The following is a 24234-nucleotide window of genomic DNA, read 5'->3' on the forward strand; positions in this document are numbered from 1 at the left end:
AACACTCTTCTACACAGATAACATAACGAACCTAAATTTGAATCCTGTCCACTCCGCACACACAAAGTGGGTTAAACTTCCCTCTAGATTCGTGGGAATTTTGGGTCAGCCCTGTCTACTGTGTGGGAGTCCCCCACAGAGATCCGTTCTTAAAAAGAAACCTTGGGATTTTTCACCTATTTCTAGAGCATATTGAGTGTTCTCGCAGCTGATATTAGTATGCTCATCAAGTCCCCGAGGGTGTTATTGGCGAGGCATAACCATCGTTAGGGAGGGAAAATCTCACATTAACACTACTTAGGTGGGATGGCCTACATAACTCTATTTCACATGTTGTTTCGCCGCCACATCTGCTGCTGTTATCTAATTCTCCCAGGTCAGACCCAGAAGACCGTGGAGGGAAGAGAGGTTCTCGGCGTTGTCTTGCCGGGAGCTTCGGGGTTTGAGTCCTGCTCGCTGACGCAGAGACTTGAGGGCCCCGGTGAGGTCGGGGAGCCTTCGGCCGGGTTGTCAGGATAAGTTCCCTCCTTCACAAGTCGCCCCCCTAATCCCGGAGGTGCTGTTCGTGCAAACCGGTCACCAGCTTTGAGGTTCATTCCCGTTACTTGCCCGCCAAGGCCATAGTCCTAGTTAATGGCTTATCTCCTTGAAGCTTTTGGTTTGTTTTGTGTGTGTGTGTTTTTTTTGGGGGGGGGGGGGGTCTCTGCTTTATGACGGCCAGAAGTTTTGGAGACTGTGTGCCTTTATGTGTGAACATGGCAGGTTTTGCAAAGAAATTTTGCTGGGAGATGGATAGATAGGTGTGCATTCGGTTGCTTGAATGCTCACGACGCTTTATTTACTTCTTTTAAAAATTCAAACCGAGACGTGGGGTCCCGGCTTTAGACTGGGAATCGCGCTGGAAACGAGCGTGTGAGCGGTTCGCATGACAGGGTCTACTTTTTGGCAGTTCCAGGAGGATGGGCTGAAACACTTAGCGTAATGATGGGTAGATCACCTACCTTCCTCGCTGGCCCTGGGGTATGGTTGTTGAATATTTTAACAGCTCAGATGGGTGTTAGATCTTGGTCCTTAAGATGAATATTTGATCCTTTGGTTTATAAAGAATTTAAGTGGCAGCAACAGGGTTCGGTTATGTTCCTGGTTCCCCCTGAAGTTTCTGCCTTTGTCACAATCAACAGGTATCTTTTTAAAATCTTGATTTGTACATTGGTCGCACTTTCTAGCGAAATAATTGGTCGTTATGTGTAAGACTCCATTTTCCAGGGATAGTAGCACAAGCAAATATGGCCTCTCCCTTCTAGGGATTTGAGTTATTTCCTTCAGGTACCCTTGTGGAGTCCACCTTTGAGGTTAATTATAATAGGTGTGGGAGTGAAATGGAGATTTTTATGAAGGAAGCGTGCCTGAGTAGGCTAGTCCCCTTTGAGCATTTGAAAAATATGCTGATGGTCCTTCAATGTGCTGCATAAAAAAAAATTTTTTTTTCAAATTGGAACCGCTAACATACTGCAGACAATGCAGACATTGAGAATTTTTTAGTTTTCTCATGCCTGTGAGGAGCACGCTGACAGCTAGGTTCCCGGTTTGTATGGATAGAAATATAGAGCAGGTCAGCAAACATCTTTGGATGTCAGGTCTATCTCTTAATCTGATTTATTCATGATTTGTGTTTATATTATGCAGTCGTTGGATAAAGGTGATATATGTCTAATGAATAATATATAACCAGATGTTTCAGTGACAGTTTCATTTCTATACATTAGCAAAGAAGCATAATTCTTTCCAGCCAAGAGAAGTGAGTTAACATTAAAAAGCACTTTATTAAAATTATGACAGCATTTCTAGCATGACTTAAAGCACCTCATAATGTTGTAGCGCCTCATTTATTAAATCTGGAGAAATTAAACAATGCATTACAGTTTGCAATTTTTTAAAAAAAGAAAAATACCATGAGATTATGTATATTCTGCACACATACAGATCTATGCTTGATTTTCAATTAATATTGTTTATTATACATGCTGTGGGAGACATACATTGTCATCAGACACCAGTTATTTAATTTCCTGGGGTTTTTTTTTTTCCTTTGAAATCTCTGTTATCGTAGTAACTTATTGAATGTTTAGATCCCCATATGTTGGGTACAAAGGTACAGTAACATTTACCCTGTTCATTCCCTGAAGGTGCATCTATCCTGTATGTTCCCCACCTCCAGTCTTTTCACCTTTTCTACCTAATATGTCACATGGATCCTCAGGTGTCTCTTTTAAGTACAGTTTGGTTGATTTTACATGGATATGCTGACTGTGCTAATGCAACTCTTGGCACTGAAATAGAAGCTGGTGTTCGTATGTCCATAGGTAGGAGGTGGCTGTGAATCAATTTTATGCTATGTGGAGGAACTCCCATGGAACTGACTATGGTTTTTCAAGTTTGAGATTCTTTTTACTTCTCTTTTGTCTTACAGATGGTAGGCAGCTGAAGTGGACTGATATTTGTCTGGGCCTAGTGATACCTCTTGTTGGATGCTTAGAACCTACATAAATTACTAAACATTCTTAGAAAGAGTCCTGTTGCTTGAATTGGCCTTCTCCCATTTCATTTAGAGAATGTGTTAACAACATGTGTGCTGCTTCTACATGTCTCCATTTTGTTATAATTTTAAAAAAAATCAGTTTAAGTACAATAATGACATATTATTTTTGTTATTAACCTCAGAATAAATTGTTTAATGAAGTCATCTTATTAAGCATTTCATTAAAATATCAAAGCATTTTGGTCATTTGTTTTCAGAAGATGTGTTGCTTGTGGATTCCTGTGAGAGGGATTTCTTTTTGTTTCTGCTGAAGTGTGGAGCTGTGTATTATGAAGAGGTTAAATTCTAAACTCAATAAAATGAAAATCACATGTAGTAAAAAATTATGCTTAAAAATCCCTTAAGAAGGGAGAACAACATACCTATAAGTTCAGCTCAGTTTTAGTGCTGGAACAGAGTGCTGTTTCTTTTGTTGAACACTAGAGAAGTAGTTTGCTTGCATTTAGAGGCCATGTTGAACAGCAAAAAAAAAAAGTTTTTAAATATAACAATCACATTCAGAATGGTATAATGCTCATACTGGGGGAGGCTTGTGGGAACTGAGATCAGGTCTCCCGTCTCCCATTTTCTCTAGGCTGTGTCTGTAGTAAAAAGAGGTGGGTGTGCATACCTGGAATAACCTGCATTGTTTAAATTATTTTTCATCTCCTCTCTGTTTCCTGTGTTGTTGTTGTTGTTTTTTTTTCTTTTCATCTTGAATAGTTTAAAGTATAGAAGTTAATAATTTTTGTGCTGCAACTTAACTGGCACAGATTTAAAAAGTTTTGACTTACCCTTTATAGAATAGATTTTTATCTATAGGAATAACTCCAAACGTTCTTTATCCTTCATTGAAATAGCAAGAAGGTATCTCAGAGGAGAGCAGTTAGAATCACTGTGTTTAATAATGTATTTGGTGTCCAGTAAAGAAAACAGAAACTTCAATAGGAATTTCAACAGTGGTGATTTAATATAGGGAGTTGGTTAGATTGGTGTGAGACCATTACATTAGTCAACCTAAGAGCTCAGAGAAAAGATTCCATGGGCCTGGTTCTGAACTTTTGAGGAGGTCAGTGTTCAGCTGCTGATATGGCTAGTTTTGGGAGTACAGAAAGAAGTTGGGGGCTGGAACCAGTTGCTGCTGTCAGCAATTGTAAGAAGTCCCTTCACTCCTCTTCTTCCTTTCAAATCTTCATTTAGTACCTCCATTGGCAAAGCCTAACAGGGAGCTCCTGGCAGGAGAGTAGCTTAGTATAGTTGCAGTCTCAGCTCCAGCACCATAGATCAGAGGCTAGCATGGTGGTTTTGAAGTTGAGAATCAGTGAGTAAACCTGCACAGATAGCCTAGGTTAAAATACAGTAATTTAAATAGGGAATCCTGTCCTTACCTTGCCTGTTCAAAAAACAGTTATTGATTATCATGTGCGGCTGTCCCTATGCTAATGATTATGTATAGAAAAATGAACAAGGTTTCTGGCCTTGGGGGATTTACGATCTGAATGGGGATGATAAATAAATGACTGTACAGTGTGTTAAATGCAGTAACAGATGAGTGATGTGCTTTGAGAACCTAAAGGATATAGCAGCCTACATACCTCTTCTCTTCCTAGCTAAACCTAATGACTACTCTTTTTATTTTGTCTCTTGATCAAATCCAACTTCATTTTTTCTGACTCCTCTGGTCAGCCCAGTACCTATGAAAACTATTTCTGATATGCCTCAATTTTGTCATGTAATCATAATAATGATTAGTTAAGCATTTCTCTGTGTTGCATTTATCTGGATTATGAAGACTGTCTCTCTTCACTTTTAGCCTAGCCAAGTACTGTGCACATAAAAGATATTCAAGGAATATTTATTTTTGTAGTGGATAATGGGAATTAAAATATTGATCATTACCTTTGCAGCATTGTTTACTTCTTCCAAAGTCATAAAAAAATAGTTTGGGTAGAGTGTTATTTGATTTACAGATGTGAGAATTTAAAGAGTAAATAGTTAATTTAACTGTGTAATACCAATAGCTGATTTAGAAATAGAACTTTGGATTTCTAATGTGTTATATTCCAGAGCCAGCATCTTTGGCAGGGATTTCTTTTCTTTCTTTTTCTTTTTTTTTAAGTTAATCCTCATCTGAGGATATTTTTCCATAGATTTTTTTCGAGAGAGTGGAAGGGAGAGAGAGATAGAAACATCACTGTGAGAAACATTGATTGGTTGCCTCCTGTATGAACCCAGACCAGGGTTGGGGAATCTGCAACCAAGGTACGTGCCCTTGACCTGAATCGACCCGGGACCCTTCAGTCCGCAGGATGACACTCTATCTACTGAGCCAAACTGACTAGGGCATGGGATTTCATTTGATGACTAACTAAAATCTAATACCTCTTTTATTATAGCCTAATCTTCTAAAATCTCACAGTTATTTCTGGGGGGAAAGAAAAGACAGAAGTCCCTCATTTTATTTCCTAAAATTAGAAATATCATGTAGTTTCCTTTTATATTGTTCTTTTTAGTTGTCCACTCTTTATCTCCTTTTTTTCTACTCCCTGCATTAATTACCACTCCCTCCATTAGCTATTGTAAAATGTTCACACTGCAATACTTCATTTTGATTTCTTTTTAGACGTGTCCTGCTTGCTTCCCGCCGGCATACACACATTATGCTGATTTAACTTAAAACCAGTCGATTTTTCACTTTAAAAAAGATGTATGCTTCTATGCCAGTAATTGCATTAAACCTCACTGTTTATACTATTTACTATATAGAGTCTAATTCAGTCTGGGACGTTGGTCTTGGAATCTAGCCAAACATTTTATAGAAGGTGTAGTGTTGAGTATATAGAAGGTAGGAGACTACATTACAGAAGGTGTAGTGTTGAGGATAGTAGAAAGTAGGAGACTTGGTTTCTAAGTCTGGTTCTACTACTAGCAAGAATGTTGGCTTTTCTGTTTTCTGTTAAAAAAACAACAGCACCACACTTGGTGGATGAAGCAGTCATCATCGACATTCTAACTAAAAGAAACAACTCACAGCACAGCGTCCACAGATCGAAGCAGCAGATCTCCAGGAAAAAGGAAAGCCTCTGGATGAATCTCTGATGAAAGCCCTCACAGGTCATCTCAAGGAAGTTGCTTTGGCTCTAAGAGACTCCAGCCCAGTTGGATACTGATGAACTCCCTGCTGCCATGAAGGGTCTTGGAACTGATAAAGACACTCTGAATGAAATTTTGGCATCAAGAACTAACAAATTAACAGAATCTATAGAGAAGTATTGAAGAGAGAACTGGCTAAAGACATCGCCTCAGACTCATCTGGGGATTATTAAAGGCTTTGCTTTCTCTCGTTAAGGATGACTAAGCTGAGGATCTTGACATAAATGAGGACTTGGCTGATTCAGATGCCTGGGCATTATATGAAGCAGGAGAAAGGAGAAAAGGGACAGATGTGAATGTGTTTAATACCATTCTTACCACCAGAAGCTGTCCCCACCTTTGCAGAGTGTTTCGGAAGTACACCAAATACAGTCAGTATGACATGAACCAAGTTCTGGAACTGGAGATGAAAGATGATGTCAGGAATTGCTTTACAGCTCTGGCTAGTGTGGCTCAGTTAGTTGAGTGTTGTCTTGTGCACCTAAAGGTCGCTGGTTCAATTTCCACTCGGGACACATGCCTGGGTTGTCAGTTTAATCCCTGGTCTGGATGTATATGTGAGGCAACTGATGGATACTTTTTTCTCTCTCCCCCTCTCCTTTCCTCTTGCTCTAAAAATCAATAAAAACATTTTTTTTTAAAAAGGAATTGCTTTACAACTATTTGGAAGTATGTCAGAAACCATCCAGTGTTCTTTGCTGAGAAGCTTCATCAAGCCATGAAGGATGTTGGAACATGTCATGAGACATTGGTCAGGATTATGCTTTCCTGTTCTGAAATTGACATGAATGATACCAAAACATGCTATCAGAGTTATATGGTATCTCTCTCTGCCAAGTCATCCTGGATGAAACCAAAGGAGATTATGAAAAAATTCTTGTGGCTCTCTCTGGAGGACAGTAAACATTCCCTTGATAATCGGAAGATTTTTAAAATCATGTAACTATTTTCATTCCATATTATAGACTTAAATAGGAAAGTTTCTTCAGCAGGGTTAGTCTAACTGCTTTCTGACAACTGTAGCCTATAAATCATTTTTATATTACAATTCTGCATAACAGAGATAGGCTTACTTAAAAAAATATACCCCAAACTATAAAACCCCATAAACAGGTGGTTCTAGTAACATTACCTGAGAAAGCTGTTTATGTAACAGAAAATAAAATGTTTTTACAGGAAAAAAAAATACCTTTGCTTACCTTACTGGTTATTTGTAAAGACATAAGAGGTGATGTAGGTAAAGAGGTTTTGTAAAGAGCAAAGCACATTATAAATATAAGGGCTGTATGTGAAGAGAGACAGACTGATTGATTGATTGATGACATGGATCCTGGGGCTAGTTTTGTGTCTATTTTTTAATATTTAAAAGAAAGTTGTTGGGCCCTAGCTGATTTGGCTCAGTGGATAGAGTGTTGCCCTGCAGACCAAACGGTCCTGGGTTCGATTGTGGTCAAGGGCACATACCTGGGTTGCGGGCTCGATCCCCAGTAGGGGGCATGCAAGAGGCAACCGATCAGTGATTCTCATCCTTGATGTTTTTATCTCTCTCTCTCCCTCTCTGAAATCAATAAAAATATATTTAAGGAAGGAAAGAAGGAAGGAGGGAGGGAGGGAGGGAGGGAGGGAGGGAAAAAGAAAGTTGTTGGGGTGAAAATGATGTATGGGAGTAGTGGATGTTCTTTAATCCTACTTTCCCCAAGTCTGGTTATAGTGTAATATTCCCTCCCCCAACAGGTTTTTTTTTTTTTTTTAAAGGTCTAGATTCTTTTTTTAATTTTTTTTATTTTATTAATTTTTTACAGAGAGGAAGGGAGAGAGATAGAGAGTTAGAAACATCGATGAGAGAGAAACATCGATCAGCTGCCTCCTGCACATCTCCCACTGGGGATGTGCCCGCAACCCAGGTACATGCCCCTGACCGGAATCGAACCTGGGACCCTTCAGTCCGCAGGCCTACGCTCCATCCACTGAGCCAAACCGGTTTCGGCTCCCCCAACAGGTTTGAGGTGGTATCTCATTGTGGTTTGATTTGCATTTCCATGATGATTTCAGCATCTTTTTATGTACTTGTTGGCCATCTGTATGTCTTTGGAAAATGTCTGTGCAAATCTTCTGCCCATTTTTAAATCAGATTTTTTTCTGTTGAGTTGTATGAGTTCTTTACATATTTTGGATATTAGCCCCTTGTTATATATGATTTACAGTTATTTAATTCATTTAGTAGGTTGCCTTTTCTTTTTGTTGATGGTTTCCTTTGCTGTGTAAAAGCTTTATATTTTGATTCCATTTGTTTTGATTTCGTTGCTTTTGTTATAAAATATATGTGTATATTTAACTATAGTTTCATTGCTAATAGGATTTGGATGTGCATAAGGGCAGGTATTATTAGCAATTAATATATATTTAAAAAATATATATCACCTAAAACATGCTCTTTTTATAAAGAGGTTTACATATATTGACTCACCAAAGTCATGTTGATTTCTAGTATATATGAGCTATGCCAAGTTTTTGCAGCTTTCATGAACCTAAAATTTATGCTAATCTTTAGGTTTATAGAGCTGTAAGATTTCTTTCTATCCTTAAAGTTTTTGTTTTCAATTTCATGCTTCTTTTAAGACCCTGGCTTTTGAAATTGCAGAAGCTGCTTTTCCAGTTTTAAACTTTTGATCAGAGTTGCAGAAACCAGGCGACAAGAAAGTCCTGCAGAGAACAAAAAGAAGATTAAATTAGTTTACCTTTTGGAATTGAATCCCAGTCTTACTGCAACTATTTCCCATAGTAATTGTTTTTCTTTTTTATAAGAGAAAATCTACCCCATGTAACAGAGGGAAACTAGAAACACATTCTTCACTCTTCTGTTCTTACCTATTGTTGTCTTAAAACTGTTAAAATCTGTGCTTATTGTAATATCGTAGTAATATTAATAATAGGAATTGAAAAATGGAGGGAACCCTGCTGCCCCACAAACTCCAAACAATTTTTACCTTCTAGAACATAACTTTTTCATAGCTGTAATTGTAGCATAGATGCAAATTAGTGGCTTCTTTCATCACTTTACCTTATAAGTATTACTAGTCATTGGTTATGGTATTAATAATTACTACTTTTAATGATTGAAGCAATGTCATGTTGATTTGCAGCAAATGTCTCTATGCTAATGGCATTATTATTGTAGTAGTAATAATAATTGTATGTTTGGTGCAGTGGCTAAGGGCATGGCCTTCTTAGTCAAACAGACCTGCGTTTGAGTTTTGCCTCTGACCTTTACTATGAGACCTTGAAGCAAGTTGCTTATTTATTCGTTTATTTATTTATATTTTGGCTTGATTCCTTATTTATTAAATGAGAGCAATTTTAGTACCTACTTCATAGGGTTATTAGGCTTAACCAAAATTTCAGAGAGGAAGGAAAGAGAGAAACATCAGTGGTGAGAGAGGATCATTGATCAGTCGCCTCCTGCATGTCCACTACTGGGAATCGAGCTCGCAACCCTGGCATGTGCCCTGACTGGGAATTGAACCGTGATCTCCTGTTTCTGGGTGGACACTCAACCACTGAGCCACACCAGCTGGGCAGAAGTTACCTATTATTAATAACAGTAGAGGCCTCTTGGCCTGGCCTGCAGGGATTGGGCGGAAACCGGCTCTCCCGACATCCCCTGAGGAGTCCTGGATTGTGAGAGGGCAGTTCTCGGGTGACGCACCCCCAGAATCAGGCTCCCTCCTCTCTGGTTCCGGTGCCTCACGCGAGAACCACAGCTGCCAAGTCACCGCAGCACAACAGCTTCTGCATTGAGTGTCTGCCCCCTGGTGGTCAGTGCACATCATAGCTACTGGTTGGATGGTCGCTTAGGCTTTTATATATATAGGTAGGTAGGTAGGTAGGTAGGTAGATAGATAGATTATTTCCTAGGACTGGGATAACTTGGCAAAGAATATGAATATGAATTTATATCTCTGGAAATAGTTTGGCTGCTTATTAAAAGGGTTATTCCAGTTGCTGTTAGAATGAAGGCATCAGCTTTCAACTTTTTTTTCTTAATCTAATTATGTGTGTGTGTGTGTGTGTGTGTGAACTGCCTCACCACAAATTTTTCAGTAGATCATGCCCATGCCAGAAATGTAGACTCTGTTGGTGTTTGCATTTTCAGTGGTATAAGGCAGGAGTGGGCAACCCCTGGCACACGTGCCAAACATGGCACGCCAGTAGCTTTTGCTGGCACGCGGAACCCTCTCTTATAATCTTCCATTTACAATTGTGAATCTTTGTTCTCAGTGATGAATTTTGTTAAGTCTCATAATAGGAGTAGCCTGACGGATGAAAGTAGTAGCTCGTGCCTATCTCTGAAGGTCACGAAATATAAACCTGATGTAAAATCTCTGTCATCATTGATGCAGCAGCAAAAGTCCCACTGATAATATCAAACGGAGTCATAAAGTTTTCTGTCGGACTATCCGTGTACATGTATACATTAAAAAATAAATGTATTTTTCATCATATACTGTGTTTTTGTCGCTCGAATGAATTTTATTATTTCTTCAAGGTTTTTCACATGCGTACACCTTAAGAGATATCAGGTAGGCGTAACATGTTCTCAAAAAATTAGGGTTGGCATGCAGAAGAATTTTGAGTCAGAGATTTTGCTGGTTTTGGCACGCGCTCACAAAAAGGTTGCCCACCCCTGGTATAAGGGAATGTTTCTGTGACTTCTTACATTGTTAACCTGCTAAAGCTGACATGTGTTTATCAGCACCTCTGCTGCTTCTAACAGAAATCTACACTTGATGGGCATGTCTCTTCCTAGGAAAGGATGACAACCTCGGTATACCACTTTTCAAAAGTTAGCTTCTGTTCTGGCATGTGGGGCTTTGGACTGCAAGTCTATAGTTACTAGATTTCTCTTTTTAGCTTTGTCATTAATGATACACTTATATAAATCTTAAAGCTTTAAGATGTAAAATACTTGTCAAATATAGAGATACTGATCTGTCTGTGTCATTAAATATGTAGATATTTTTTGGAGGCTAACCATGTGTGCTGATGTCATAGAGTCCACAGCAAATAAAACTGGTTATTGCTGCCATATCAATATGCTTTCTTCTTTGCAGTTTCTTATAATCTGGGTAGGGATGTGAAATGAAGTTGGTAGCCTCCCTTGCTCTAATTAGGAACTCAGAATTTTTCTGCTTTGCTCAGGAAATGACCATTGTTCTTTGTGTCTCTTGGTCTTAGGGCACTGGGAGAATTAAAAGTTGTCCCTCTCTAAGAATGTAGTTAGTTTTTGGTTAGAGTTAGCGTGTATTCAGAGCTGAGAGCCTAAATTATGCCAAAGTCTGAGGTCTAAACTATTGAGTCAGTAGTTTGTAGGCCGCTAGATTCAAATACTGGGATGAAGGCAATATACTAGAAACCCCTTAGGCAAGCAGGGATTAAGACAGTCATAGAAGTTACAAAATTTAGACAGGCAGATGAGAATCAGAAGTAAAGCACCAGTGTAAGGAATGTCTTGTCAGAGAGGCAGATGAGTTAGAATTCAGGAAATCAACAAAAACGGAAAGTTCTGACCAACTGGGACAAAAAATGAAAACACAAGAGAAACAACTCCCACTCCCAGATGTACATTCTCTAGCATCAGTATATAGTTCAGAAAAAGATCTATTGCTAACTTATTATTTAAAAATATATATATGCAAACAAGCCAGATGGACGTGGAGATGTATAGTTTCAGCAATTTTCTTGAAGACAAAGTGCAGAAACCCTTGGCTTTGGCTTTTGAATGATAGATATTTGAACTTTAATACACAATGTGCCTCTTATTTTGAAAAGAAAGGATTGGAGGAAATAGATGACTGGCTGTGTTTGATTGGAGTATTCAAGTTAAAAGATGTTGCTAATGGTAGACTTTCTTAGGTCAAAAGAAAGGACCATCGTTAGGCATCGTAGAGGTAAGGATGTTTTTTATAGCAAGCTTTTGATCCACAAAATATTAGCACTAAGAAGGGCTCTTGATGCTACTTAATGTAAAATTTTATTTACAAAGAAGGAAACCGGATCCTCAAATAAAGTGGTTAGCCCTAGTTCACCCAAGAATTTAGAAGCAGAGCTTTTTTACCACGTGCATGTATTTGTAGAAAACTTGTGGCTACTCCTATGTGAGTAACCAATATTCCTATTATCAAATTGTCTCCACCTAGTGGCAACAGTTATTTTGCAAGGCTGAGTATAAACATGGGAAAAACTGTTAGGGGTAACTTTATTAATCACTCTTTTTGAAGAGTCAGCCTGGTGACAAATTGTGTTGCCTTTGCAAAGGGAAAAGAGGAGACAGTGTGCCTAGTAACCTTATTTAAGGAATTTGTAAACTCTACAGTTACACGTGAATTGGCAGTACATTTATTGCAGAACTTGGTGTGTTAAATTTGTATTTTAGAGTTTTCATACACACACACAGATATTATGTAAGCATATGTATATTCACACGTATAATTTTTTCTCTTTGTTAAGATAGCATGGTGAATCAGTGGAGAGGAGATGAGCTAAACAATAACTGATAGGATCAAAATCAAGATGTTGGCAGGCCTGTATTCTTTCTGGAGGCTCTAGGGGAGAATTCATATCCTCTCTTAGCTTCCAGAGCCTGCCATAACTTAGCTCATGGGTTCTTTCTCCAGCTTCATGCCAGCAGCATAGCGTCTTTAGATTTATCTCTTTGACTACTATCCCTGCCCCTTCATCTCAACCCCTTCTCTCTTATTAGGACCCTTGTAATCACATTGGCCCAAACCCAGATAATCAACGATAACCTCCCTATCTCGAGTCTGAATTTAATCACACTGGCAAAGTCCTTTTTGCCATGTAAGGTAGCATATTCAAATTTTGAACATAGGATGTGGACACCTTTGGGGGCCCATTCAGCCTACCACTAAGTTGGAGACTTAATTCAGAAAGCCACCAAAAACTTACAGATGGAATATTTTAGTGTGTTTTAAATTGATATATTATAGCCCAAAGTAAATTAGCTTTCATATAGTGAGTTATGATTGTTTATTCTCCCTCAGGAACAATCTTCAGTTTTCCTTTATTTTTAGATATGAGGTTGAATAGGATAGGCTGATTTGTCTCTTTTATTACAACAATTATATCTATCATATGTTCTTAACAGAATCCTATAAAATAGGTAAATTATTTTAACCTTAGAGGAATTTCATACTTTAATTTTTATAGTGTTTCTGAAGAGTAGTTGATATCACAAGGATGAGGTTCACCAGTAGATTTCTTTTTTAAAATTCTTTATTGTTTAAAGTATTTACATATGAATCCTTTTTCCCCCATTGACCTCTCCCCACTGATCCCTGCTGCCCCCCCCCCCCACATGCCCTCACCGCCCTACTGACTATGTCCATGGGTTATGCTTATATGCATGCATACAAGTCCTTTGGTTGATCTCTCCCCCCGACCCCCCACAGGTTGGATGGTCTGTTCGATGCTTCTGTGTCTCTGGATCTGTTTTATTTCATCAGTTTATGTTGTTCATTATATTCCACACTAAAGGCTCGGTGCACGAAATTTGTGCACTGGGGGGGGGGGGGGGGTTCCCCCAGCCCCGGCCTGCGCCCTCTTGCAGTCCAGAAGCCTCGGGGGATGTCCGACTGACGGCTTAGACCCGCTCCCCACGGTCGTAAGTCGGACATCCTTAGCGCTGCTGCAGAGGCAGGAGAGGGTCCCGCCATCGCCGCTGCGCTCGCCAGCCATGAGCCTGGCTTCTGGCTGAGTGATGCTCCCCCTGTGGGAGCGCATTGACCACCAGGGGGCAGCTCCTATGTTGAGCGTCTGCCCCTTGGTCAGTGAGTGTCATAGCGACCAGTCATTCCACCGTTCAGTCTATTTGCATATTAGCCTTTTATTATATAGGACTAGTAGCCCTACACACGAATCTGTGCGTCAGTAGCTCTCTGCGGGGCCTGGCCGCTCCACACCCACTGCCCAGAGGCTCTCCATGGCCCAGACGAGGCGACGAGGCAAGCTTCCCCCACCCGGCCACTCCATGCCACTGCCCAGAGGCCATCTGTGGCCTGAGTGGAACGCTTGCCTCGTCGCTCCGGCAATGAAGCAAGCATTCTGCCAGGCCTCTCACGCTGCCTGCTCTCAGCGGCCACCCCCCGCCCCCCCCTGCCCCCGGGACTTGGAAACTCCGGCGGGGCTGAGAGGACTGGGCACCACCATCTTATGGCTATGGGTGCCGCCATCTTTGTGACAGAGTGATGGTTAATTTGCCTATCACCCTAGATAGGATATGAGTGAGATCATGTGATACTTATCTTTCTGGCTTATTTCGCTTAGCATAATGCTGTCCAGTAGCATTGCCGGTGAGTTGTTTTTGAGCTAAATGCAAATAACCCATAACACTGATATATGGTGGGATAATTTTGAATAGTACTCTTCCTATAACCTGTGGTTTAGTTAGCAAGCCCAGTTTCTTTTAATTCTTATTCTACATTTTCTTTTCACACTGCATGTTCTTTTCTTTTACAGTTTTGATTGCTATACGCTGAAATTTCCCATCAGAACCTTTCATGCTTCAGGTGTGTTTATGCTTCTGGGTCACCTGCATATACCCCAGATGCAACAAGCCCAAAACTGAAGTTAGTTTCTCATCCCTTTCTAGAACATGCATACCATTTCCTGTTTAAAAATATATAGAAATTCTTAAAAATATATTTTGCTATCTCACTTTAGATTTTTTTTCTTTTTCTTTTTCTTTTTTTTTTTTTTTTAGTGCTGATTACTAGACGGCAACAAGCTTGGCAGCTTGTGGTTTTATTCTCCTTTTTTTTTTCTCATTTATTGTATCCCATGTATTTTACCTCCCAAGTGTTTTTCAGCTCTGCCCTTCTAATTCATACTTATTATAAAAATGTAGGCATTTTTTCATTTGGATGATTGCACAGTTCTTTAACTAAATTTTGCTTCCACAGGTCCATCCTCCCCTGCTGCTGGAATTGATTTGTGTGTTTCAAATGTAAATCTGATTTTTTGTCATTCCACTGTGGATTTTTCCCAACACCTTTGCAAGGCATAGTAGGCCTCCGTAATCTGGTCCACCGTTTAATTCTTCGGCCTCTGTTCTACTTCCAACCTCCCTCTTTTCTGTTAAGCTAAAAACAAGTGTTTATTTGGGGTCAAAAGAATTGCAATTCTGGAAATACTGATTCAGGCAGAGACCTAAAAAATGTCCTTATTACAGGGTGAGCACAAGGGGTTTTTATTAGAAAAGGAGGGAATAATTACATGAATAGAAGAAAGAAATTTCTATTGGTGCCAACAAACTGAGTTAATATTTTAGCTATACATGGCTGGTAACTGATTCTGTCTTCAAAAAGAATCCATAATCATCAGTTTTTGTGTTCAGAATGTCTGCTTTTCTGTTGGCTTTGCAAATGGTTGTTTGTAATACATTGTTGGTTTTGCCCAGTCCAAAGCTTCTTTTGCCCAGTTCAAATATTCCAAAGGTTCAAGGCCCAAGGCATACAAAGTACTTCCTCTGGAATGGCTTCTCTGGCTCCATTTTTAAATGGCTTCACTTATTTCAGCTTCTCACATTTCACTCATTTAGTAGTGAACTACTTGGAGTTTCATAAACACCCCATATTGAATTGTGCCTTTGCTTATTATGTTGGTCCTTCTGGACTGCTTGCCTTTCCTTAGTTGGTTAACTTACACTTAACCTTAAACTCTCCTCTTCCAAGGGAGGAGTCTCTTTCTCTAGAAAGCCCTTTTCTGATTTCTGCTCCTCCATGTGACTACTTCTTTGTGCTTTTGTAGCATTTACAAATTGCATGGAAAACATGGTTCAGGGCCCACTAGCCAATAAACTCCTGGAGGATCTCATTTCCTATCACATAGTAGCTCTCAATAAATGTTTCCTACTCAATTGGTTGTCATTGTGAGTCTGTTAGCTTCTAATATGGGTAGACAGGGACAGAAGGAAAACAAGGCTGCTGCTGATATAACTGATGTTGCCTAATATTAGACCTTGAGAGGCGTATCTGAAGCTTTGGGAAAAGACTGTATTGGGCCATTAAGAAAGTGTCTGCGTTGTGGAACAGGGGTTGAAGGAGTAGTGTTAGAATGAAATAGTGATGAGTGATGAGAAATATTATAAGAGGGCACAGATGATCTAGATTATCTAGGTCTGCATTTTAAGTGGTACTTTAAAAAATCTTAGAACATTTATTCTTCCTGTAACAATAACTTAATTATATAGAGGTTAAAAAACATTAAGTCTGTTACCAGTACTCAAAAACTTAATTAAGACTGGATAATGAAGCTCTGTAATTCACCTTTGAAATCTTTCTGCTCTGTGTTCCATGATGTGGAAAAAAATACAATCCAATTAGGAGTTGATTATATTATCTTTTTAAATAAAGAAGCTATTAGGTTAGCAAAAATAATTTAGATGAATATTCCAGTTGTTTAGTACAATGACAACTTTCAATAAAGGACACTTTGTCTTTAGATGCTTACAGAAATTAGTGTCTGTCTTACAGTTGTCACTTTAGATTACAAACTGCTGCAAGTGGTTTTCATGAGGTGATGCTGCAGGCAATGCTACGATGGCAGTTGAATTGCTTACTCAGAATTTATCTTTGTTCCCTAGTTTGCCTAGTCTGACCAAAGGATAAAGGCCATATAGGGTTCTCTACACTTTACCCCAATATTCTTGATGATCAGAGAACAGTGTGCCTGGCCTATATGTATTATCTTAATCCCTCCAAAGATGGTATGTGGGAACTTAGTGTACTTTTGTCCTGAATATAATTTCTATACAGTATTCATTTTCAAAAAAAATTGTTAGTCTTCTTAAAGCCTAAATTATAGGGTAGTTTTAGGAACCAAATTCTGTATGGTAGAATGATAAATATTTAAAAGCTATATTTATTCATATTATCCTGGAATTAGACACAAAATTTCAGGGACAAGGATGGATAGATTATTATTACAGCAATAACTGCATCAGTTCCCCTTTGCCTGAGTTCTTCTCCCCATCCCCCATCACTCCGAAATCTATGCAGTAAGAGCTAGATGTTCATTTTTGTAGGCGAAGAACCTAAAAATATGAATCTGGGAGCTTGTGTAGTTGTTACCTCACCTCCTGAGGAAGGGAGAGAAATCCTTGCTCCCTAATGGAAACAAATTCTCCTTAGTTGAAAAGGAGGATGCAATCTTTAGCATGTAAATGAACTTTTCTGGGCGGGGGTGGATATCAGAGAGGTCTTAAACTTTAAGGCCCCTGGAATGTCTCCATACTCTCATCCCTCCTGAAATATAAACGCATATGTCTAGAAAGATAAATCTCTTATCTATTCAGTTACCTTTGTGTTTTAAGACTTGTCTGAAGGACAAGTGTTTTTCTGTGTCTGTTGTTGTTTTGCTTCGGGCCCTAACCATGCAGAAACACAAAAATACTTTATGCATAGAAACTGATAAGTCTTCCTTTTGTCTTCCCTTTCCCATGATAATTTGAAGTGACACTGTTTTAGTCATGAACAGGTCAAACACTGTTACGATTGTCTAACTTGAGCTCCTTTCTTTCAATCATAACCGTTGTTGAGTTCTTCAGCAATAAATACCCTGGCAGGTTAGGTTCTGGTTAACCAGTTTTTCCTGAGGGCAGAGCTTAAGAACATAGTGACCAGTGGCTTAAAGTGCTAGAAAGCAGCTTTTGTATCTTTGACAAAAGTTGGACTAGAGGCCATGCTGTAGAGTCTGAAATTTTCCTGATTTAGTTCTAAGTTCCATGACCATGACTTTTTAAAAAAGTATTGTTTTAAATAGCTGTTGTGTGCCAGGCACAGTGCAAGGTAATGGGGATATTGTGGAGAATAAGATAGATAAAAGTGCCATAGTGGGAGGGTAAGGGGGGGCGGGGGGAAGGAAGACATGAAAGAATGGCAAAGTAAGAATTTTGTTAGACTTCATGAAGGAGCTAGCTATGGGGAAATCTTTGGGGAAAAGAGCCTTCTGTTACAGATAGAAGGATGAGCTAGTGAAGGTTGTAAAATGAAAATGAGCAAGATTGATAAAGAGAAGAATGACAGATGTGGCTGACAGATGGTGAACAGAACTCAGAATCACAAGCATCTTTAGGTGTTTGGATTCTGTTTTAATTTCTAAAACAGGCATGATAAACATTTTGCTCTATAACTAGCTTTTTAAAAAAACTTAATGTTTGTTGTGTACATCTGCTGAACTCCATGTCAGACATACAGCTTATATAGTATTCTGTGATATATATATTATATATTATTAATATATAATATATATATTAGCCATATTCTTATTGACAGGCATGCATAGCCTTTTTTTTTGATATTACAAATAATGCTGTCAATTTTTGGTTCTTAGTTTTTTCCCTCCCCGTCTCCCCAATAGGTGGGGATAGGATGGCTAGAATGCGCAAGAGTTGTGTATTTTCCTTCCCCAGGTCAGTGAGGTTCTGGATAATACTCTGGCAGGTTAGGTTCTGGTTAACCAGTTTTTCCTGAGGGCAGAACTTAAGAATAGAGTGACCAGTGGCTTCAAGTGCTAGAAAGCAGCTTTTGTATCTTTGACAAAAGTTGGACTAGAGGCCATGCTGTAGAGTCTCAAATTTTCCTGATTTAGTTCTAAGTCCCATGACCATGACTTTCTTTAAAAATATTGTTTTGGTTAAGACTGTTTTGTATACCTTCAGTAATAATTAAGTACTTTCTGTGTGTTTAATTATTTTGGACATTCAGAGATCAGTTAGTCTCTCTTGCTTTCTGGTAGTTTGTATTATAAATGGAGAGATTCTTGGGCTTTTTTTAAAAAAAATTTTTGAGGAGCCAGTGTATAATTTTTATTTTTATTATCCTCAGGATTTACAATTCCTAAAAATCACTTTTGAGATTTATTTCCCTTTCAGATACTAAAATTGTTTTTTCTTTCTTTTTTATCCCTAGCAATGTCTCAGGCTGTGCAGACAAATGGAACTCAACCATTAAGCAAAACATGGGAACTCAGTTTATATGAATTACAACGAACACCTCAGGTAATGTAGACTAAGATAACAGGGGAAATATGATACATATGTAAATTGGGATACATTTTTAGAAAATGAAAACTTGAAAGAACATAACAGTAATAATAAATTGATATACAAGTAGTACTGACTTGTGTATATTTGGTTGACACTTCATTCATTCATTCAACAAATAATTTGAGTGCATATTCTACAGGTCCTAAGCTAGGCACTAGGTGAAATGGTGAATAAAACATGTAGCACCAGCTCTTAGAATTTATAGACATTAAACAGATAAACATCCATAGAATTATACCTTGAGAGATTGGGTAAAGGAAAAGTCCTCAGTGCTGTAATAAATAATAACTGGGGGAAGTAGGGAAGACTATTTTCAGAAGGTAAAGATGGGGAAGACTGGGGGTGGAAGCAGGGTTGAAGGAGATAAGCATACTTACAACTGATCTCATTTTAAGTTGGTGATGCCTATAAGACAGGCAGTGATGCTAACTAGAGAACTGGACTAAATGTTAAGTTTTAGAGACTGTCAGCACATTTACAGCATGGTGAATAGATAAGATCGTCTAGAAAGAGAGGAGGAGAGGGCCCGGATCTTCATCCAGAGGAGCTTCAACATTTAGAGATTAAGTAATGGACAAGGAGCCAGCAAAGGAGACAGGGAAAAGCAAGGAAGAGCGAGAGAGAGGGGACAAAATCTATGAGGAAGTGTTTTAAGGAGGAGGATTCAGTTATTGTTTTCAACAGTATTCAGAAGATGAATAAGATGAGCATTACAAAAGTGTACATTAGATTTGGCAGTATGTACTTGGTGATTTTTTCAAGAGATTCACTTGATAGATTGTGCTGCTATGTCGAAGGGGGAAAAAAAAAGTGAAAATGCATAGGCAATTCTTCAGAAAAGTTTGGCTCTGCAGTGGAGCAGAGAAATGGAGCAAACACTGGAGGGGGACATAGAATTGGGAAGTTTTAAATTTCGTTTTGTTTGTAAAGAGAAAGAGCTATGTAGACTCCTTCCACTTCCCTTGTTCAACATTCCCCTCTCCTCCCCACCTCTCCACCCTTGACAGCTCTAAGGTGCATCATGCACGTTTCTCTGTGCAGCAGCTCTATGGAGATACTACTCTGGGCTGATTTAGTGGAGGAAAGTTGGCTAAAATCTGAGAGCAGATAGAATAGTCAAACGAGTAATACACTTGATAACATAGGAAGGAATGTATTTTCAGTAGGAAGAGGTGTACTTCCTCCTTATAGGAAAGAAGATGATTATGAAATTTGAGGTAAGGTAATGCATTGAATGTTCAGGTGGAGAAGGTCTGCAGATAGAAGAAAAGGTGTACAATAGTGTAGTGAAAGGAAAAATGAGTTTGTTAGAGAAACCAATTACTGAGCAGTATTGAACACCCATTTGAGTCTGGTGAAAGTTTTAGTGATACCCGTCTGGTTGTGAGATTCCCCCCGTCTTATCCCCACAGTGCTGCTCTATCTGCACAGGTACAGGCCTGGAGAACAGGGTTGGGATTTTGTTGGGCAAGTTCTTTCTAAACAGGACAGACTAACTAGCTGAGTCATCATCATTCTCTTTGATTATTTCCCCATCAGAGGTTATAATTCCTAAATCAGAAGTTTGTGTATGTATTAAAACTAAGTAAAATAAAATATAGAAAGTGCTTTATATAGCGAGGCTGAAACATGCAGACACTTGATCATAGTGATAGTTATTGTAAATGTAAATATATTTTATTTGCGTTCTTTATGGACAGTACCTATTATTTCTGTCTTTCCTTGTGGGGTCACCAGTCTTTGACCCTTTAGAGAAAGCAAGTACTATGGAGAGGCAGTGGAAACAAGGGAGTGTCACTAACATGGGAAGCTCCTTATTTTTACTTGCATCTTCCTTTCCAGTAGTTACCGAATCTCTTTTCTTATTCCATAGGGGCCATATTGGTGGCTTTTGAGCTAGGTAATTTGTTCTCAATGCACCTTGTAGGAAGAGTGGATAGTGGTAGGAAGAAGTAGGAGTCACTAGTCTCTCTGCAGCTGGGAGATGTGTACATTGGAACTCCAAATGCATTTTATCACATTTTTTTAGACATGACAAATAAAAATACTTCAGATATACTATGGTTTAAATCAGTTAGCCTGAGAACCTGACCACTTTATGTAAAATTGCTTTTGTGGATCAAGACTTTTTAAGTTCCAAAAAAGTGATTTTAAAATGAAATAGTTAAATTGTGTATCAATTAGAGAATATTTGTATTGGAATCTTAAAATCTTTTTAATAGATGGCATGAAATGTTTAACTTAGAGTAGTCCCCTCTTATCCACGGGATTACATTCTCAGACACCTAGTGCATGCCTGAAACCACAGATGGTACTAAACACTAAATACCATGTTTTTTTCCTATACAAACATACCTAGGGTAAAGTTTAGTTTATAACTTAGCCAATTTCATGGCTAGAAGATTCCTTCTTACTATAGATCTTAGTAACCTCAGAATATGATATTGTCTATCCTTATTGAGAACTTTCACCTTTTTATTTAAAGAAAGCACTTTATGGCTTCTCTCTGTCATATCTAAATTGCCAGCATCACTACTCTTGTGCTTTGGGCCCATTAGGAAGTAAAATAAAGGTTACTTGAACACAGCTCAAGATATTGAGACAGTTGATCTGATAACTGAGAAGGCTCCTGTCGCCAACATAAGGGTAGCTTGTGTATACAGTGGGGATATGCTGGACAAAGGGCTGATTCACCTCCCAAGTGGGATGGAGCAGGACAGCATAGGGTTTCATCACATTACTCAAACAGTGCACAATTTAAAACTTCTGAGTTGTTTATTTTTGGAATATTCCATTTAATATTTTCGGACTGTGGTTGACCATAGGTAACTGAAACCTCAGAAAGTGAAGCCACTGATAAAAAAAAAAGGGGGGAACTATATTATCAAAATTGTGTAATTCTGAAGACAGAAGAAACTTGCTCATTTTGCAGGGTAAAGAACGATGTCAAATAGTTATTTAGAACCACATAGCTGGTTAATATGGCTAGAACTAAAACCTAAGGTATCTGATTCCTAATTCAGTGCTTTTTTTTTATTACACCAGGATAATTTACTCCTAGTTATCTTTTAGATACATTAATATATTATCTTTAGCATTAAAATAAAAGCATTTATATATAACACATTGGTGGGGGCAGTGAAAGGAATTGGGGGACATTATAGCCGAAACAAGATTGGCTGTGAGCTGACAGTGGTAGTGGCTGGGTGATATGTATGTAGATGTTCATTTTTGTCATTCTTAATACTTTTGTGTATTTGAACTTATTCACAATAAAAATATAGGTAGCATTTAAATTTTAAATTCCCTCTTTTACAGGAGGCAATAACGGATGGCTTGGAAATTGTGGTTTCACCTCGAAGTCTACACAGTGAATTAATGTGCCCAATTTGTTTGGATATGTTGAAGAACACCATGACTACAAAGGAGTGTTTGCACCGTTTTTGTGCAGACTGCATTATCACAGCCCTCAGAAGTGGGTATGTTGAAATGAGTTATACTAGGTACTTCAGCTGTACCAAGACAGTGCTCTATGGGTTTTGAGAAGTACATACTCTAGAAGTATTCATTTGAGAATTGGAAATTTTTCTAAAGTCTAGGTTTGAATTATTGGAGTATCTTTGTTTTGAAACAATTAATTTTATACATTTTCAGAAGCTTTATAGGATGCCTATTTGTTTTGAGGAAATGATGAAGCCATGGTTTTTCTATTTAAGTATACAAAATGATATCCTTATGAATTGTTTTAATAAAAGAATTGATAACATAAATTAATATAGGTGATTATTTTTTGCTTGTATGTCATGGGAATGAGAAAGGGGAAATTAATATTAGGAAAAGAGTTGATTTCTATTTCTAAAAGTGGCTATAAATCATATTGGGGATAATCAAATTTTTCCTTTGAACAGTAGTATAGAGTATCTGAGGTTTTCAAAAATCTTGCTTACCCAAGATTAGTCAGATTTTTAATAAAGTTTAAGTTAATCAGTTTAAATTTCTGTGACTTCTTAAAGATATTAGAATAAAGATAATGTAACTATTCCAGAAGCTAGATATTTTTGTCTTTAGCCTAAAGGTACTGGCATTGTTTACATTGTTTTTCCTCTCTTTTTATTTAGCAATAAAGAATGTCCTACATGTCGGAAAAAGCTAGTTTCCAAAAGATCACTAAGGCCAGACCCGAACTTTGATGCACTCATCAGCAAAATTTATCCAAGTCGTGATGAGTACGAAGCTCATCAAGAGAGAGTATTAGCCAGAATTAATAAGCACAATAATCAGCAAGCACTCAGTCACAGCATTGAGGAAGGACTGAAGATACAGGCCATGAACAGGTATATGGGGAAGAAGGTGGCCATTTTCCTGAGTACTTTATTAAATATTGAATTTATTAACAGCCTTCATTTTGAAAAAGACAAAATACAAAAAGTAATAAATAGTAGTTCTGCAAGATTACATTTTCATGCAAGTGTGGTATATGCCTCCAGGTATCTTATATGCCTGGGTTTCCATTTAAAACACTAGAACTTTTGAATACCCTTTTATACCCACTTCTCCCTCCACTTACCTACTGTTCTATTTATCTTCTTTTTATAGCAATACTTCTTAAAAGAGTTGTCCGTGCTCACTATCTCTACTTCTTCCATTTCTTTTTGAACCCTCTAGTCAGACTTTAATCCCTTGTATCACTCTTATCAAAAGTTACCAGTGGTGTCAACATTGTGAAATCTAATTGCTGATTCTCAGACCCCATCTTACTTTAGTAGCATTTTACAAATTAATTTCTCTGAATAATTTTCTTCTCCCGGCTTTCAGGAGACCATATTTTCCTGGTTCCCTTTGTATTTTATTAGCTATTTCTTATCTGAAACTTACCATGTATAGACATGTACTGAACTTTTTTGTTCTTACCCCCTATTTTTCTTCATTCTTGCTCATTTCAGTTGATGGCAACTCCATCATTCCACCATTATCTTTCATTTGAAGTACTGAAAAATCCTCATGAGTGGTCTATATACTTTCCATGCTTACCCCCACATAATCTATTCTCAGCACAGCAGCCAGAGTGATTCTGTTAAATTGAAAGTCAAATCATGATTCTCCTTTGCTTTGAGGTCTCTAATAACTTCTATTAACATTCAGATTAAAAGACCTTGGCTTCTAAAACCCTACATAATTTGGGCACCTTCTCACTCCCATTCTCTTTTTCTCTCTGACATCTAATATATTCAGGCCTCATCATTTTCCAAAGTAGGAGATGCCAGTAGAGTCCCATCCATGTCTAGTTCTCATCTTGGCTGAACTTCAGAGTCACTTGGAAAGTTTTTAAATCCTAGGGCTTCAGGTAACACCTCAGACCAACTAAATCAGAATCTTTGAT

At 38.3% G+C, this 24234-nt stretch overlaps 1 protein-coding gene and 1 pseudogene across 4 annotated transcripts in view; both read left to right on the top strand.

The window, feature by feature from the left end:
* Window positions 1–24234, top strand: part of RNF2 (ring finger protein 2) — a 37210-nt gene that overhangs the window by 9909 nt on the left and 3067 nt on the right. Inside the window, exons 1-4 of one of the 4 annotated variants that reach the window (XM_014456810.2) lie at window positions 14278–14316; window positions 18718–18806; window positions 22173–22333; window positions 22973–23188. In XM_014456810.2, the coding sequence (XP_014312296.1) occupies window positions 18720–18806; window positions 22173–22333; window positions 22973–23188 (464 nt within the window). In that variant the 5' untranslated portion in view covers window positions 14278–14316; window positions 18718–18719. Of the gene's footprint in view, window positions 1–14277; window positions 14317–14349; window positions 14377–14735; window positions 14754–18717; window positions 18807–22172; window positions 22334–22972; window positions 23189–24234 lie in introns of those variants that run through there. The other 3 variants (XM_014456811.2, XM_014456813.2, XM_006089858.3) reach the window with 3 other exon arrangements.
* LOC102442461 lies at window positions 4874–6917 on the top strand (annotated as a pseudogene).

Source organism: Myotis lucifugus, unplaced genomic scaffold, assembly GCF_000147115.1.
Source record: "Myotis lucifugus unplaced genomic scaffold, Myoluc2.0 scaffold_65, whole genome shotgun sequence".
NCBI lineage: Eukaryota > Metazoa > Chordata > Mammalia > Chiroptera > Vespertilionidae > Myotis > Myotis lucifugus.